General features: G+C 45.6%; 1 protein-coding gene across 3 annotated transcripts in view; it reads left to right on the forward strand.

Annotated features, from left to right (window-relative positions):
* The first annotated feature begins 680 nt into the window (after positions 1 to 680).
* The window catches only part of LOC125767332 (cyclic AMP response element-binding protein A), a 103,492-nt gene continuing 88,477 nt past the window's right edge, over positions 681 to 15,695 (forward strand). For all 3 annotated transcript variants that reach the window (XR_007418760.1, XM_049433810.1, XM_049433809.1), the window contains exon 1: positions 681 to 2,508. Coding sequence is in view for 2 of the 3 variants with exons in the window: in XM_049433810.1 (XP_049289767.1) it covers positions 2,455 to 2,508 (54 nt within the window). In the remaining variant the exon portion in view is untranslated. The remainder of the gene's footprint in view (positions 2,509 to 15,695) is intronic.

The raw sequence follows: 15,695 nt of genomic DNA on the forward strand, positions 1-15,695 counted from the left end.
ATATTCTTTAACATTTCTAGTTCTAAAATCAACACATACATTTGAACGAACACATCATACTATTCGTACAATTCGTAATAGAAGCGTTTGTATCAGCGTTTGTATAAAATTGTACGATGCCGGCAGAGTTGCCCATCACTGACACCAAGCCTGCCGAATGCGTGTGGATTAAATAATGAGGAAAATGAACATTTACTTCAACGAAGGCATCGTTACCGAGCGGACGCATACCGCGCGCACATTTTTCCGTAACACCGTTGTAACACCGCGTTGGTACACCTTTTTTTGGTTTGTTCCGTTCTACTACAAAGAAAAGCTAGCTAATTGCCCACAATTGTAAGGGTTTAAAGGGAGAGAGAGCGAGCGAGAGAAAAAGTTTAAAGCAAAGCGACGAAAAATATTCGCGCGGTGAAAAACTGTGTGTGTTAATTGCAAAACGGCATACCCGTTGCAGTGATAAAGGCGTATTGATATCAAAAAAAATTTGTCACCGAAACATAGAATTCCCGCCAAGACGCCAAGGACCTGTTCATCGCGAGCTGCCATGCTTGTAGAACAACTTTGAAAAGCGATTGAACGTTTGAACCAAAACAGCACATAACCGAAAGCACGCTTGCTTGCGGAAAAAAGCGCAAGCTAACGGAAGTTTTCCTCGTCATAAGTGGTACATACGAGCTCGGTACGGTTATAGCAACAATCACCGGAGAGAAGAAAAAAATATTTTCCTCCGCGTGTGTGTGTGTATATGTGTATGCAAAACTAAAACGCGAAAGTTTGGTCCAGTGAGTGGTAATAACAAAAGGGCTCAATTACCGCGTGCCTCCGTAGTGAGTGGTAGGCGAACTCTGTGAAGTGAGAATTTCCACTCCGGACAGCGACAACTCCGTGTGTCATTTATGTGGTGGAAAACTGTCGGGTAACGCACATATGGAAGCGACCATTTCGGCCTACTCATACTCTGGCCCGCAGTGACAAGGTGGTGGCGCTACAAGCTGAAGTTTGAAGTTTAGAAAGCATTGGGTGGCGAGATAATCAACTTCCCTTCTGGTAGCACAAGCGAACCCCGGACAAGTAGCCCGGTCGAACGCACACCCGTATGTGAAGTCGCACTTATGCTGATAACTGGCAGCATATAATCGTGTACGCAGGGCGAGAGGTTGTTGTTGTGTTTTTTTTTCGTTTTGTGTTTCGTCTTCTTTCCGTTCTCGAGGGTTTAACCGCCATCCTTGGAGTGAGGTTATAGTCGGCGGTACAAGGCAACGAACCAAACCAAAACTTTTCTAGACACTCGGGTTCGTGCCTCCGGAATCACCAACCCCGGCAATCAACAAGTGGTTGCCGCCGTGCTGTAGAGAGCGTGCGCAACGGGCACGAAAAATTTCCTCGCCGAAGAAATTAACGCAGCCGGCATCCGTGGTCTGGTGCGTCCCGAAACCGTGATCGATACGAGCGCAGGAATTTTGATGAAGTTGAGTCCAAATAGCGTGCGTACAGGGCAGGAATATATCGAGAGTTCCGAAGAATAGAGGACCAGTTTTCACTATCACCTAAGGAACGGACTCGGCCATAGAGGAATCGGCCGTCCAGAACCTGCTGGCAGAGAACTTGCTTTCGCTGTATGTGTGTTTGAGTGTGTGTGTGTGTGTATTGTGAGTGTGGAACGAAAAAAGCGCAACATAATTAGAGCTAATTAGCACCACAAGAAAACCTGAACGTCTTTAGATCCACACCGAACGAACGCCGGTACGGAGTTGATCGCGCGCGCGCGAATCCAAACTCGTCCAAAAGTTTGGAGAATCATTAGATCAGAACGATCCCAAACCGGAAAGTGGCATCCCGTTTTTGGGAAGGATTTAAATATCGCACAAAACAGGGGGATAGAAAACAACAGCAACAGAAAAAAAACCCTCCCAATAGCCCGGAACTACTCTCTAGCGGAATTTGGCCGAAAGAAAGTGTCTGTTTTTGGGGAGCTGCCTGGAGAAATAGTTTTGGTGCAACTGCGAATTTACGTTGGTGTGTGTGTTTGTGGCAGTGTGTGCGTGTGCAATTGGGTGCGTGTGTGTAAGTGCTTCAGTTAAGGCCCTGGTCCGGTGCTGGAATGTGTACCAAAGTACGCGTACCGGTCAGTGACAGTGAGTTGATGAATTGGTGCTGCTGCTGATGTATCACAAGTTGTTCTAGTGCGTGTGAGTTACCACCTTAGAGGTAGAGTTTCTATCCTGTGAGATCGCACGTTTTAAAGAAGAGGAGAAAAAAAACAAGCAAATTCCCAACATCCTACTACGAAACAAAAGGGGGAGTGTGCAGGGTGTGAGAAGTGACAACCGGTTAGAACCGAACAGCGGAGTAGCGGCGGAGACTCCCACGCGTGTGGGTTGTGTGGAGCGGTAGTGATATCGTCACTGGCAACAGTCACCAATAACGGCCGTCAAGCTGGAGTACTTAAACACGATGGATTTCGACGACGGGGACCTGAAGGACATTTGGGACACCGATCTCGATGCGGTAAGTACGCAACGCCCAATGGTCTGCCAATTGCTTAAACAGATGTTTGGAACGCATCTATCGCTTTGAAGTTTTGCTTTGAAGTTTAGTGGCTCTAGCGATTTCTAGACGAGCTCTGGATGTCCGGGTTGTGGGAGTGGCAAAATGCTACCAGTTTTTCATCTTGAAAGATCTTCAAGAATTCCCAAGATAGTGTTGTGTGTGGTGCATTTCCTGCACCCCGAAGCCGGAGAATGACTAATGCAGTCGAATGCAGTCGTGTCTGACAACGGGAAGTTATTCCCGTGGGCGAAAGAAAAAAGAGAAAAAAAATGGTTGAGTACATTGAGTACACAGAGCTGCATAAAACATAACTATTAATAGCGCGGACTAGAACTCTGGATGTTTTGGGTGTCGTTGCTGTAAACCGCAACCATCACAACTTGTGCACCAGACACCCCAAAAACGCCTAATAATACCACTTTCGATGAATGTCTCAAGCAAACACACTGGAGATGAAATGGTACGATGCTTCTATAGAGTGTGGCACGAGGGAGACCGAGCTAGTGGCGGGGAGTTTTGAGATTAGAATGCGGGACGGCAGAACAGGGCAACAGAGAACAGAGCGCAATGGTAATCGCTGGTAAAGTAATTGAAACATGTGCAATGTGGCGCACTGTTTGAAGAAGTGTTACCACAGTGCGACCGGAGAGTACCAGTGGTGGAGTTCATATCCGCGTATGCCAAGATACGATCCAGATCGTATGTCGGACACCGGCGGCAGTTGGAAGTGTGAACATGTGTTGTTCGATTTATGCTCTGGTAGACGATGTTGCCGCCCACCATCCCTTCCAACAGACCGATGCCGCAACACTCCATGGAATTGGGTCACCGTACCGTCCGCTTCCGTCCTACGTCCCCATTCGTTGTGCCTGGGTGGTACACGAAGTAAACGCGATTGTGGAGATTGATTTGGGACTTTCGATCGAAACTGATCAATTTCTGGTGTGTGTGTTGCGTTTTGTTTTTGCTTTTGTGTTTATTATTTCACTTCCTTTCTCTACGTCTGTTTTCCTTTTGGACGCATTCCGTGCACTGATGAAGTGAAAGTAAAATCGAGTGACCCCTTCCAGGTATCTACGCCATCATACCATGTGCATTCCCTTCCCGACAGCGGTGTTTTGGATTGTCTTTACCACACCCGAAGTGTCCTTCCTGTGGTAGGTTTCTACCTCTTGGGAGAGGACTCCCGACATTCCCGGGTTCGTGTCCCGTACTGGTCGAAATGGATTGGTCCAATATAAAGTCCAGTTTCGACACATGCACACGTGCTTCGCTAGACAGAACCTTTGGTTCTTCACCTCTCTTGCCTCCCGTTTTTTTCATACAACCCCCAAAAGAGGGGGGGGGGGGGGGGGGGGTACAGAAATGGGGTGAAATATAAATCGATTAGGCAACAAGCATGGACGACATCAGCGTCGCGCTTTTCCCAACGGTCACCCATTTGTTTTTTCACTGGTTGGTACAGTATTCACTTAATCTGCTGGTGGTGTAAGTACAGGCTACGCTTATTTGTCTGCCACCCTTTCCCTTTTCTCCCTTTCTTTCCCTCGCCGCCAAAAACTTACCAACATCTCCACAAAGTGATGGCCAATTCCATGTGCCCAACCAACCGTTACTGATTGCACACGCTTTGCAGTGCAGTGGTTTGAGCTTTGGGGGTTAGTTTTTTTTTTATTTCGGCGTCAAGGGGGTAGGTCAATTAGGGGAAAACGGGGAAGAATAGAAGAGGATGCCTGCCGGTTTTTTTTGTTAAGGTGGTTTTCCACTTTTTTCTCTCTCCCTGTTTTGTTCATTCAACTCCAAATGGATGGAAATCATTGCTGCAGAGCTGTGATAATAAAAATCATACCTTCAGACCGGGTGTCGATCGGCGGGTCGTGTTGTGTTGTGTGAGGTAACCAACAATAGAAATCATGACACTTCTCACCCCCGTTGCAATGGAGTAACGGAACACAACAAAAAGCGAAAAGCAATCACACCGAAATGCCATCATTTTCATCAATGTCTTTATATGAGTTCCGATGATGTGTTTTATGGTGTGCGTGTGTGAGAGCGCACGTGTACCGGGGGGGTAAAAGGAATGTGCGCCACCTTCCCGGCTACGCATGTTTTATGAGTTTCCACCTTCATCACCTCATCAGCCTCGTGATTGCATCCCTCACACCTCAGACCCATTGAAGGAAATGTTTCCACGCGTATCGTTCGAATCCGTACCATGTCCACTCGCTTTCGATTAAGTTGTGAGCTTTGTGTGCAATAGACAACAACGAAAAAAGCAGGAAAAATACAAAAACCCATGGAAAACAACAACCCGAAAATTGTTGTCGAACAAAGTAGAACATTTTCGTCCGGTGTGGCTGCTTCGGTGTCGACGGGGAAGCATTCAATCCCATCGTGACAATACATCTTTTCAGCATCAATTCTAGCTTTGGTGCTCTGCGTACCTGCGCTGACGATGCATTAGAGGAGATGATTGCAGGATCTTCGGGTATAGGTTTTATTTTTCAAACTCGAATTTCTCTCTTTCTACCTTGGAGGATACGATCATCGTTCCGCGACATTGGTACTTATGCCGTAGTGGCCGGCATTCCGTCGCCTTCCGAACGATCTGTTGGCGTCTTCTGTGTTCGGAAGGGTGTGTCCACTTTACTCATAACATTCCAATTCCCGGTGGCTCGACAGTTGCCTTTCACTCGATTTAATGTGTTTTTTTCCTCCCTCTTTTTGTCTAACAGGCAACGAGAGTGATATATGCGCTTATTGGTATGATTGTTGCGCAGTTAATCGATCACAGCTAATTGCAATTGGTTTTTTAAAGTTTGCATCTGAAATAAAGTTGCTTATCTTCAATATTTAAAATAATAAATAAATTTCCCCCCAAATGCTTCTAAACCCGGATTAATATTACTCAACTAAACTATTTACTTTATCAATTTACAATCGATACGTGACGCTGAATGCGTATAATCTCAATCACCATCACACCGGTAATTATGGAACACTTTTTTCCATCGTTGAGGCTTATGCAAGCTAAAGTTCTCCTACTCTGCGCCCCGTCCATAACATCATCACCCCAAAGCCTTAGCTCTTCAGATTGGAGACAATCTTATCGTGCGTCCCGTAGGCACTTGTTAAGTTAATCGGGAGCGTATCATTGTAAAATACGCATACACACACTCCTCTCTGATATGGACCTGATGGACCTTTCGCGAACGAGACCAAGCACCAAAACGGGTATTGTAGTGCTACAGTATTAGGGATTGGATTAGGAAAATAGGCCTTGCTTTGTGGCGGGTGGCATTCAACCAAACAAACAAAAATGCCTCATACAGGACCTAGGTTGGACGGATGTCGGTGTATTACATCCGGTGTAAAAAGGCTGATAAGAGTGCGTCCAGAGATTCCCTGCCTGGTAGTTCCAAAATTAAATGCGTCATCGATTGCGGGACTTCACGGGGTAGTCTTGCAGGTGTTGGGGAAAACCTCCCGACGATGCGAAAACAAAGTTAGTCTAGAATTTTAGTGCGAAAAAAAATTTTGGACACGGTATCTCTAGACGGCCTAGATGACTTAACCGTCTGGTGCGAATTTGAGACCAAGACATAACCCATTGTTGTGAGCATAATTTATTGCACATGACCCAGATTTATGGAGTACATCCTTTATTGGTGTGGGGAGGCAAAAAAAGGAACTGAAATCTCCCATCTCTCACCTGTCTCTTATACACACAGAAAAGTATGCGTGTAATAGAACTATTAATGGTATTCAAGTGTGTTGTACCAAACATTTTGTTGAATGTACGAAACGAAACGAACAAAAAGCGCGAGAGCATTTATAGAGTATGGAAGCCACTTTCAGCTGATAAGAATTGTTTCCCGGCTAATGGACATTGCTCGTCATTGTGACACGGAGTGTGTGTCGGCATTGTCCGTGTCACAGTGGTGGGCAATGTTGTGCCGAGGGTGCACACTGAGCTCCAGGCGAGAATTCCCCGCGAAGTGATACACTTCGCTGAGCGAACCATGTGATCACCGTACCGATCTGAAGGTAGAGTGTTGTTGTTTACAGCGAGTGCTCCGGCGAACACGATGACCGTTAATGTCTGTTTGTCGCTGGAAGATTCTGGGAATCCCTCTGCGAGCTACTCGAGTGTGGTGGAACGGGTCGGTACGGCAAGGCAATCATGTCACAAGATCACAACAAACATGGTCGTCGAATTCTTGAGAAATGCTAACTAGTCCGGATGCTATTCTTGGTGACTTGATGGCTTCTTAACCTTTCCAAACTGGAGACCTGGTGGTGTGCGGGACCAGACTTCGAAGGTTGGCCGGTGTTGACCAACACCCTCCCTGCACGGGGCACACACTATTGCGCTGGTTGCGGTTTGATGTGACCGGTTTGATAAGACGATCGAGCGATATCATTGCATCGGCCGTAATACCGGTGACCACCTGGGCCGATAATGAAGTGCGGACAATTAGGGCTCTCTGTGCTAGAAAGGCCGGTTGCAGGTTGACTCTCATCGTGCTGCGAGTGAAAGAGGCCTGTGGCAGTGCTGCATGCAGTGTTGTGCGGATCCAGCAGAGGCTAGTGGTGGCCACGTGTTGCTAATCAAGCTGTTCGAGTGCTTGGGAAATTGGTCTCGGTTGGTCCCCGGTACCGGAGTAGCATTCGCTGACTCCCGATCTCGAAAGCATCACTATCGAACACCGGTTAAACCGATACAAATACCGAATGCTTTACGCCCCATTAAGACCAACACAGCACAGTATTAGATCGTAGTGTGGAGGGAGAATTGGGCTTTTGATTTTTTTTTTGAAATCAACTCTGGTTTATTAGGGCAATTTGTGTGCGGCCGAGGGACGACGAAGCGTCCCGAGATAAGCCACCACCACCACCACCAACACATCGTCATGCTCGATTGTATGAAGTTGTGGCCCCATGGCGCCTTGGGTTTCCCGCTTGCACCCGCTACTACTTTTTTTTCTCCAGTCCGATGTCCGTGGGACCCCCGTTTCGGACACTCTCCCTTTCGACAATCTCGACCCGGTCAGCCGGTTTCGGGTGCTTATCGCAGGTGCACCGTACCGGAGGGGCATTACGAGATTTTCGGGCCTGGGATTCGTGTTGGAGCTGTAATCAATTATTCGCTAATCGAGTGTTCGGTTCGGCTGTTCGGTCACAGTACAGCGCAATATATAAATATATATATATGTGTACAAGCATTCCCGCCGACTGGCCAGAAAAGCTGATCGGATGAGATTGTTCTCGAACAGGGATGAGGACATAGGGTTGCGGTGCAGCAGGACAAGAAAATAAAAAAAGGGAAAGTGTCAAAAAGAGGCCTCGTGAATGATGGCCGACCTTGAAGTTCGGTGGTTGGGAACGAGTTCTCGATTGCTGAGGAGATACGAGGTGTTGCGTAGGTTTCTGCGATAATCGTCCGATCAGCCAGTTGGGCGTGCCGGGTCGTGTTGTCCAGTTGCGGAAAATCCATCTCACTTATTTGTTCTGGTTTTTTTTTATTTATTTCGTCTCAAAAGTCAAAGGAACGTAATCGGATTTACATCTCTCCCGTGGGTGTTGTGCCCATCTGGCACGACATTTATCAGCGGATGTTAGGAGAGTTGGTGAGATTTGAAACAGAACGTAGGCGGTTCGGTGTGAGTTCGGTTTGAAGGTCTTTGAGATATTTGATGTTTCGAGGCCCTACCCGCTCTGCTACAATATACTGTTAAGACTTAGGCTCAATAATGGATTGAGATAACACCTCGACCACTACTACTGTTGCCAGTGTGGAGTAACCTGCCCGAGCGGAAGTTAATCACTTCGCGAACCGCGCAACGCGCAAGTCGGAAAACCAATTTAGGTTTAATTTTTTACAACCATGCTCTCTTGCTCGCCTCCTGGAACACCTGGAACAGTAATAGGGTATATCCTCCATGAGTTGCGGTACCTCTGATAAGCGTTTTGAACCATTAAACGTTACTTCCGTTTGAACGTAGTGAGTTAAGTAGGGCCTACAATGTGTGCACGGTGAAAACAAATACGAAACCTCACTGCATTGCATGATACAGAAGAGGATGTTGCAGTTCCAGATGCAAAACCCCTGACTCATAAATGCATTCTTCTTTGTTTTACATATATTCACTTCCTTCTCCGTACCTGCCCTATCTAAAGTCCGTTGTTTCTTGTCAACTAATAGACCATGACCATGGGAGACTTCAAACAATGTTAGCGTTAAGTCGAGAAGTCAAGTGCCCCCGGGCGGTACGTTGGTTCTGATTCGCCACGAGTTGTAGCGTTTTTGATTGCGGAAGCTAACAATCGAGCTGACTCCTCGCGAATAGCTGAAGAAGCAAGAAATGAGGTGGCGGGTTTTGAGGTTGGTAAGGAACGACCGCGCACATCAAGATGAGTGGAACTCGCCTACCACCCCCTGGACAAGTTCTGATTGTGGGAGACGAGTGAAAGAAAGCACCGTTATAAAAGCTAGCATTAGTAGATAAATAAACGTGAAGATAGGTTGCGATGATGGGCACATTCTTGAGGCACCGGAGTCACTTTGCTTGGTCCACCGGTCAGTGCGGTGAATCTGTTCCCTTTCCTACCGGCCCGCTGTACGTCACGCTCGAATGGGCCCGGAACACACGGACACACGATAAAAGCCACAGACGCTACACTAATACATACGGTATATGGCGGGAATAGACGGAATAGACGATCGTGATCTTGGAAGCTGGATGCGACATGCTAAGATAGAGTCTCCTAAAGAGCAAGATGCTAGGGAGAGAAGTTACTAGAGAAGAACTGGTTAAAAATTAAAACGGGAACACAACAGTTGAGAGAAAGAAAGAGAGAGTGAAAGATAAGAGATCCGCGGGAGGCATCTATGGGCGTGCGCACGTTCGTGTGTGTGTGTGTGTGCGCGCGCATGTGGGTTGTATCGTGATGATCGCGTGCGACTATGCTGCCATGGCAACGGGCGAGTGAACCTGGTGAGTGCATAGGCCCCGAGAAACGATCGCGATCGCGAGCATATACACCAACCGCACCGTACCCGGCAAAAAGGAAATGCTTCCACTTCCTCCCGGCTACACCCCATTCCGTTGGAGGGGGGGGGGGGGGATGCCACCACCCAACCCGTTGAGTAAAAATTTGCTCCCCGAAGCCGAGACGCAAGGTTCGGACGAGCGACGATCAAAGCGGAAGTTAAAAAATGAACGACCGATCGCGTGGTGCGGTGTAATGGAGAGCGAAGAACGAATCCGAAAAGCAGCAGTAGAAGCGGGCAGCAACGGACCAGGGAGCGAGGGAACAGATTGTAAATTACTTTATGAATGCAGGCGTATCCCGCCATCTTTGCCGCCCGGGCAATCGCTTTCCCTTACGGAGTCCCGACTGTCTTGCAGCATTGAAGGAAGTAGCTGGAAGGGAACATGTCTAAAGTGGTACAAGCGATGGCGTGTATGTGTGTATTGTGTTGAGGTATGTAATGTGAGGAAGCAAGAATCCTTTAGTAGAGTAAGAGGGAGAGAGAGAGAGCAAGAGAGAACCAGATGGAACGGAACGGAGGAAATTGTATGTTTGCGCACGTGTAGCGCACACTGCACATGCTTTTACTGCATCCAGCCAGATACATACTACGAGCCTTGTACGATGTGTTGTGTCTCGGCCCTTCGTATTGCCGCATTACGGAGCCAAGAAAGAGCGTGTGTTTGTTGACCGCTGGGTGCCGTGATTTACAATCCGTCATCAATATTTATTGCGCCCGCTCCACAACAGCGAGCTACCCGGTGGCGATCTCCACAATGACGGTGACGACTCTGGCCCTAGCGCACAGGTGCAATCCCGGATGTGTTGGGCGGAACGCTCAGATCCTGGTGGGCAGGGAGGATAAGGTAGGTGAGAATGTTGGGAACATTATGCTGCACCAGCAACTAACACACTGGAGCGTATTGGAAACTGTACTCGACGCGTCTGAATGTCTCGGAGGATATCGCCGTACAATGTTTCGGATTTGCATATATTGAAGATTCCTTAAGATATTCAATTCTCGTAATATTTTGGAACTTCTTTAGGTTTTGTGATCTTTCAGATATTCAATTCTCGTACAAAATGCAATGAATTACGTTGCGTTCTGTTTTTTTGCGCCTTCAATAAACTCGTAGGATCAGAACGCCTGGACATCATGACAAACGAGCAGATAGGCGGGAAAAAACGAAACTGATCTCCTTTGATTCAGTAGTATTTCAGGATCTTTGATCGTATCACATCGTGCTCCCGTATCGATGCATCGCACATTACCATCTTAAGCATGGACGCCGATCGCAGAAACCCGATCATCTCGTCGCTTCGGAGGAAGACTCTCCGGCTTTTTGTTTGTTGCTGCTCTACCGTTCCAAACAAACCGGATTCTCCCGGCGAGGGGTCCGCGCATCTTTTCCTGCCCGAACACGTGTTCGGATGACGCTCACGCGTATCACGCGACGGCATTGACGTGTCTTTCGCGCGGCGGAGTGTGTGACGCCCGCAAAAAAACCGGCTGTAGATCGTCGTGGACTTACCGGCCGGCTTATTGGCGTAAAACGGCCACTCGGGTGGTACGGTGGCCACGGGCATCGTGGTGCAAACAAGCACACACACAACGACCTTTAGTATTAGCTCATAATTTATATATTTCCTTATGTCCTGGGATGGTTTGGGGAGTCTTGGCAAAACACAAAAAAAGAACAACGCCTGCTCCGTAGAGCGCGTGTTGCGTCTGGAAGATTAAATTGTGTGCTAGGTGTTGTGAGATTTACCATTTTTGCTCGTTTTCCAAAACGTTCTGGATAGGGTGAGAAATGTGTTTGTCATTGCTGGTTAGAATTTCGGCACTTGGGAAGATACAACTAAAATGAAAGCAACAACAAAAAAGACCATCCAAAAGACGAACTTTGTGCTGCTTGATTCCAAAGTCACAGAGCTTTGCAGGCGCCCAGTCCGTTCCAGAATGGTGGATTGCGGACGTCGTTCTTGCTTACTAATCGTTTACATTTGAATATATGGAGAATTGTGTTGTGTCCGGTGCGTCCAGACAGAGGCGTACGAGATCAAGCTGGTCCACGATGTTGGTTGTGCTAGAATGGGATTGCAGCAGAGGCGTTGACAAAAAGTAAAAACGGACGGGCGATCGGATACAAATGTGCTTTCCAAATGTATGGCAGTGTTGCCAGTTAACGAGTGTTTCATTTTACTTCATTTTTAGGAAAGTGGTTTGATAACTTCCAAGTCAATTTGTTATTAAATATTAAGTGTTTTTTTTTTGTAGTTTGAAAACAAATCTTTTCCGGATTCGATGCGATCAAATAGGCCTTTCTAATGTATGGTGATGTAGTGTTGCCATATCATTCCATATAATTTTTGAAAAAGTTTTGATATCTTATAGATCAATTTGTTATTTAATTAAACCGATTCTGAGAGTTTGAAAACACATGTTTAGTTTGGTCGTTAATTTTTTTTTATCGTGTATCTTACGATACACGAAGCCGTTCGTTTTTTACACTACTTTCTCTCAGATGATAGGTTTTACTTAAGTAAATGAAATCCATCCAGCTCGATCGTCACCTGATAGTCTCAATCTAATGCCTTTCATCATCTTGATTTTTTGTCTGTATGTCTGTCATTTACCATCAAACATAATTTATTCTCCCGTGGATTTTCTCCCCTTCCACTCAGCTTGTTCATTTAAAGCGTATGATTAGTTTAAAAATGTGTGTGTGTGCGTGTAGTTTTTTTTCTTCTTGTTGTTTCGTTATTGTTACTGCTCCGTGAGTTACCGTGCGGTTTCTTAACGGATATTTCCCGTTTTTGTCATTGCACCTTTCCACCACCGTTTCCCGTTTCGGCCGGCGCACGGTTACAGCTTATCTTGGATGTAAAAATAAGTTTTTTTTATTATACATCATCTAATCGACTTGCGTTTGTGTGTTTGATCGGCGTTTCTTTTATTTGCTCGTGCTTTCTTTGGCTTTCATTTCTTACTCCATCAGCGATCGGTCCCACCTAGACGCCCGCTGGTAATACAATTTTTCTTCAATTTTTCTCTAACCGGCAATAGGTTTTGTTTTGTTTCTTGTTTTTTTTGGTGGGGGGGGGGGGGGTTCGGTTTTTCACATTAACAATTTTTCGCTTTCAATTGAAATGTACACATTTCTAAAAATATCATCAGGCGTCGCCGTTGTTTGAGATGAATTGGAAGGTTTTTTTTTTGGTGCATTCGATAGTCGGTGTGGGTGGAGTTTTCCTTCAGGGTGAGGAGAGAGGGGGCATGTTGTAAACAAAAATGGGCACTGGCAATTGGAAGGGAAACAAATACTGTACCAGCCACCCGCACCTTTTGTACGTGCGATGGGGAAAGGTGAAATGAAAATGTTTTATAAAATGGTAACTCAATAGTCTGATGGAGACGCATGACTAAGCATGCTGAGTGAGTCATGTTTGTGACACATTTGATATTTTAATCTATTTTTTCTATCTATTCTTAATAAAAAAAAACTCCCAAAAATAAAACCGTTTTTCTACGAAATTGCCTCCTTTTCGCACCTTTTCACTGCAAAATGGCTAAGCCGCATCCAATTCAAGCCCGTTACCAATTGTGCTAAATTTGGAACTAGTTCATCCAAATCGTACCGATTCGATCCGACTTACAATTCGGTAAATCGATTTCTTGTGGTCAACCTTACCTACCCGGTTTGAGCTTCAACACGAACCGGACCTGTTGCCGTTTGCGGAATTTGATTGTTCGCAACAAAAAAAAAAATCCTACCGGCCATTTTTGCGTTTCCTACATCGTCAGCACCGATGGTTCAGAAAGTGCATGTTCTTCTTCGTTTTATTCATTAAAAAAAAAACTTTCGCCATCTCCCAAAGAAGGTGCGAATCCGATCCGCGCAGTTCGATCGGTGTAACGCAGGTGAATGCACTTTCGGGTTCAGTTTTCGCGAGCTTTTGGCGTTTTTTTTTTTGTTATGTTGTCTTTTGTGCAAGGCAAGCACACCACCAATGCACCCGGGTTTGGTTGGGTCTTTTTATTTTCGACGATACGCATTTTCCTCTTCCTCGGTTGAGGGTGAGAGCCAAACAAAAAAAAAAGCCGGCGGATGGTAGGGGTGAATTTTTCACGCGGGTAGCCCATACATACGCATATCAATCCAGTGTAGCTGAATATCTGCATCAAGGTTTTCTAGGCCACGGCACGGACCAAGGGGATGTTTTGTGGGGTGGGTGTGCTTTTTTTTGCTAAATTTTGTTCCTTAACTTCTTGGCATTGTAGCAAAAAAAAAACCCTCCATCCCCACACACCACCATCGCGATTTGTGAGTTCGAAATGGTTTTGAAATTTTAAATAAATCGATTCCGTCCCCGAAAACCCGCATACCACTTACTATTTCGCAAGCTTTCGCATCATTTGCTACTCTCTCTCTCTCTCTCTCTCTCTCTCTCCCTCTCCCTTTGACTGTATATGTGAACGGAATGTGTTTGGTTTTGTACAGATGGCATATTCGTTAGCAACTGTTGTTCGCATGTATTTTATAGCAGCAGCAATTTATGAAGCTACGGTACCTATTTGGAAATGAGTAAAATAGTTTCCATTTTTGTTTTAAATATTTTTCCTTATCACTTTACGTGTGGTGGCGCGGTTTGCATTTCGGTTGTGACTGATTATCTCACTGCAACCTCATTTTTCGCTGTGCAAAGTGCAGGTTAGATGATTTGTAGCGCTGGTGGTTAAACAATGACAGAAACAGAGTGTTTGAGCTGGAAGGTGAGGAAATTGCGAAGAAGGTGGACATGTAAATAATTAATTTTAATTTTTTGTGTTTTTTTTTTTACTTTTGTCTGGAGCGATGATGTTGATGATGGTTGACATTTATGATGTCCGCTTCATTGCTTTTCTGCTGGATGAAAAAGGGTATCAGAGGCTGCTGTTAAATTATGTCACTGCATTCCACATCGACGGGTATGAGATGAAGCTGCAGCATAAATTCGTACCGCATCATTCTGTCTGGTAGAATGCTTTAGGCAGGTCGGCAGAAATGGGAAAGAAGGGAAAACAAGACATCCCATGCGTGTGTTACAACTAAAAGGAACTTCCCTGTACGAGACATTAATGGCAGATTAGAGTTTGTGGAATGAGTTCTTACCTTCGGCACGCATGATCACTTCTACGGTCTCCTAGGAGGATGTCCATTGCAGAGATGAGAGTAATAACTCTCTTAAAAAAAAGATGAAACGGCGTGAAAGAGTCGATATAATGATTTGAATCTTTAACTCACTTTTTTCCGTTTTAACTCACTCATTCGATGCTCCATCTAGAGACTAAGTCTTTTGCGTTTCAAATTCCTCAATAAGAGTGAGTTCTTCAATACACACCTCTAGTCCATAAGATGACAGGTTCATCTCTAGATATTCGTCCAATAGTAACGCATTCATCATAACGCATTAGTAACGCGAAGCATCTTCAATGTTCTTAGATAAATCATATTGTAGTATTGGACATTGTTGCCAGATCTATTTCCAAACAATAAAATATAGAAAACCCAACACAAGTTCTTGCTTAAACTGAGATGATCACATATAAGGTATTTGTTTTCCACTTCCTCTGTAACTTCTAAACGATTCTCCGTGACCCAGCGCTATTGAGGCGATGTTTAATATTTACTACTGGGATTTACCGGAGATTGAACGTGCTCCAGAACGGTTAAGTATTTACGCAAAACACTAGCGGTAATGTTTCCGCCCGATGATCTGCATCAAGAATAGTATTTGCAAAATGAACGCAGAGAACAAAACAAAAACAAAATCCCCCTTCCCTCCGAGCACGAGTTGGGGGAGATTAGTGGGAAAAAATAAATTACCATCATCGGTTGGATTGTGTTCTTCGGAAGAGCAAAAACTTGATTGTCGTCACTTCTGGATGAATTTTTGCGGTGAGCAATGCTGCGTCCCGTGCTGGTGGACGATAATCGCGACGGACAAGCGAAGATTATGTCGATTACGAAGCAATATTATGACATGTTTCCCGTTCGCTTGATTATGTAATGGGAAGACACAACTGCACTGGAAACGATGAATAATGCAATGGGTATGCTTTATCGGGC

This window comes from Anopheles funestus, chromosome 3RL, assembly GCF_943734845.2.
Source record: "Anopheles funestus chromosome 3RL, idAnoFuneDA-416_04, whole genome shotgun sequence".
In the NCBI taxonomy this organism is placed as follows: domain Eukaryota; kingdom Metazoa; phylum Arthropoda; class Insecta; order Diptera; family Culicidae; genus Anopheles; species Anopheles funestus.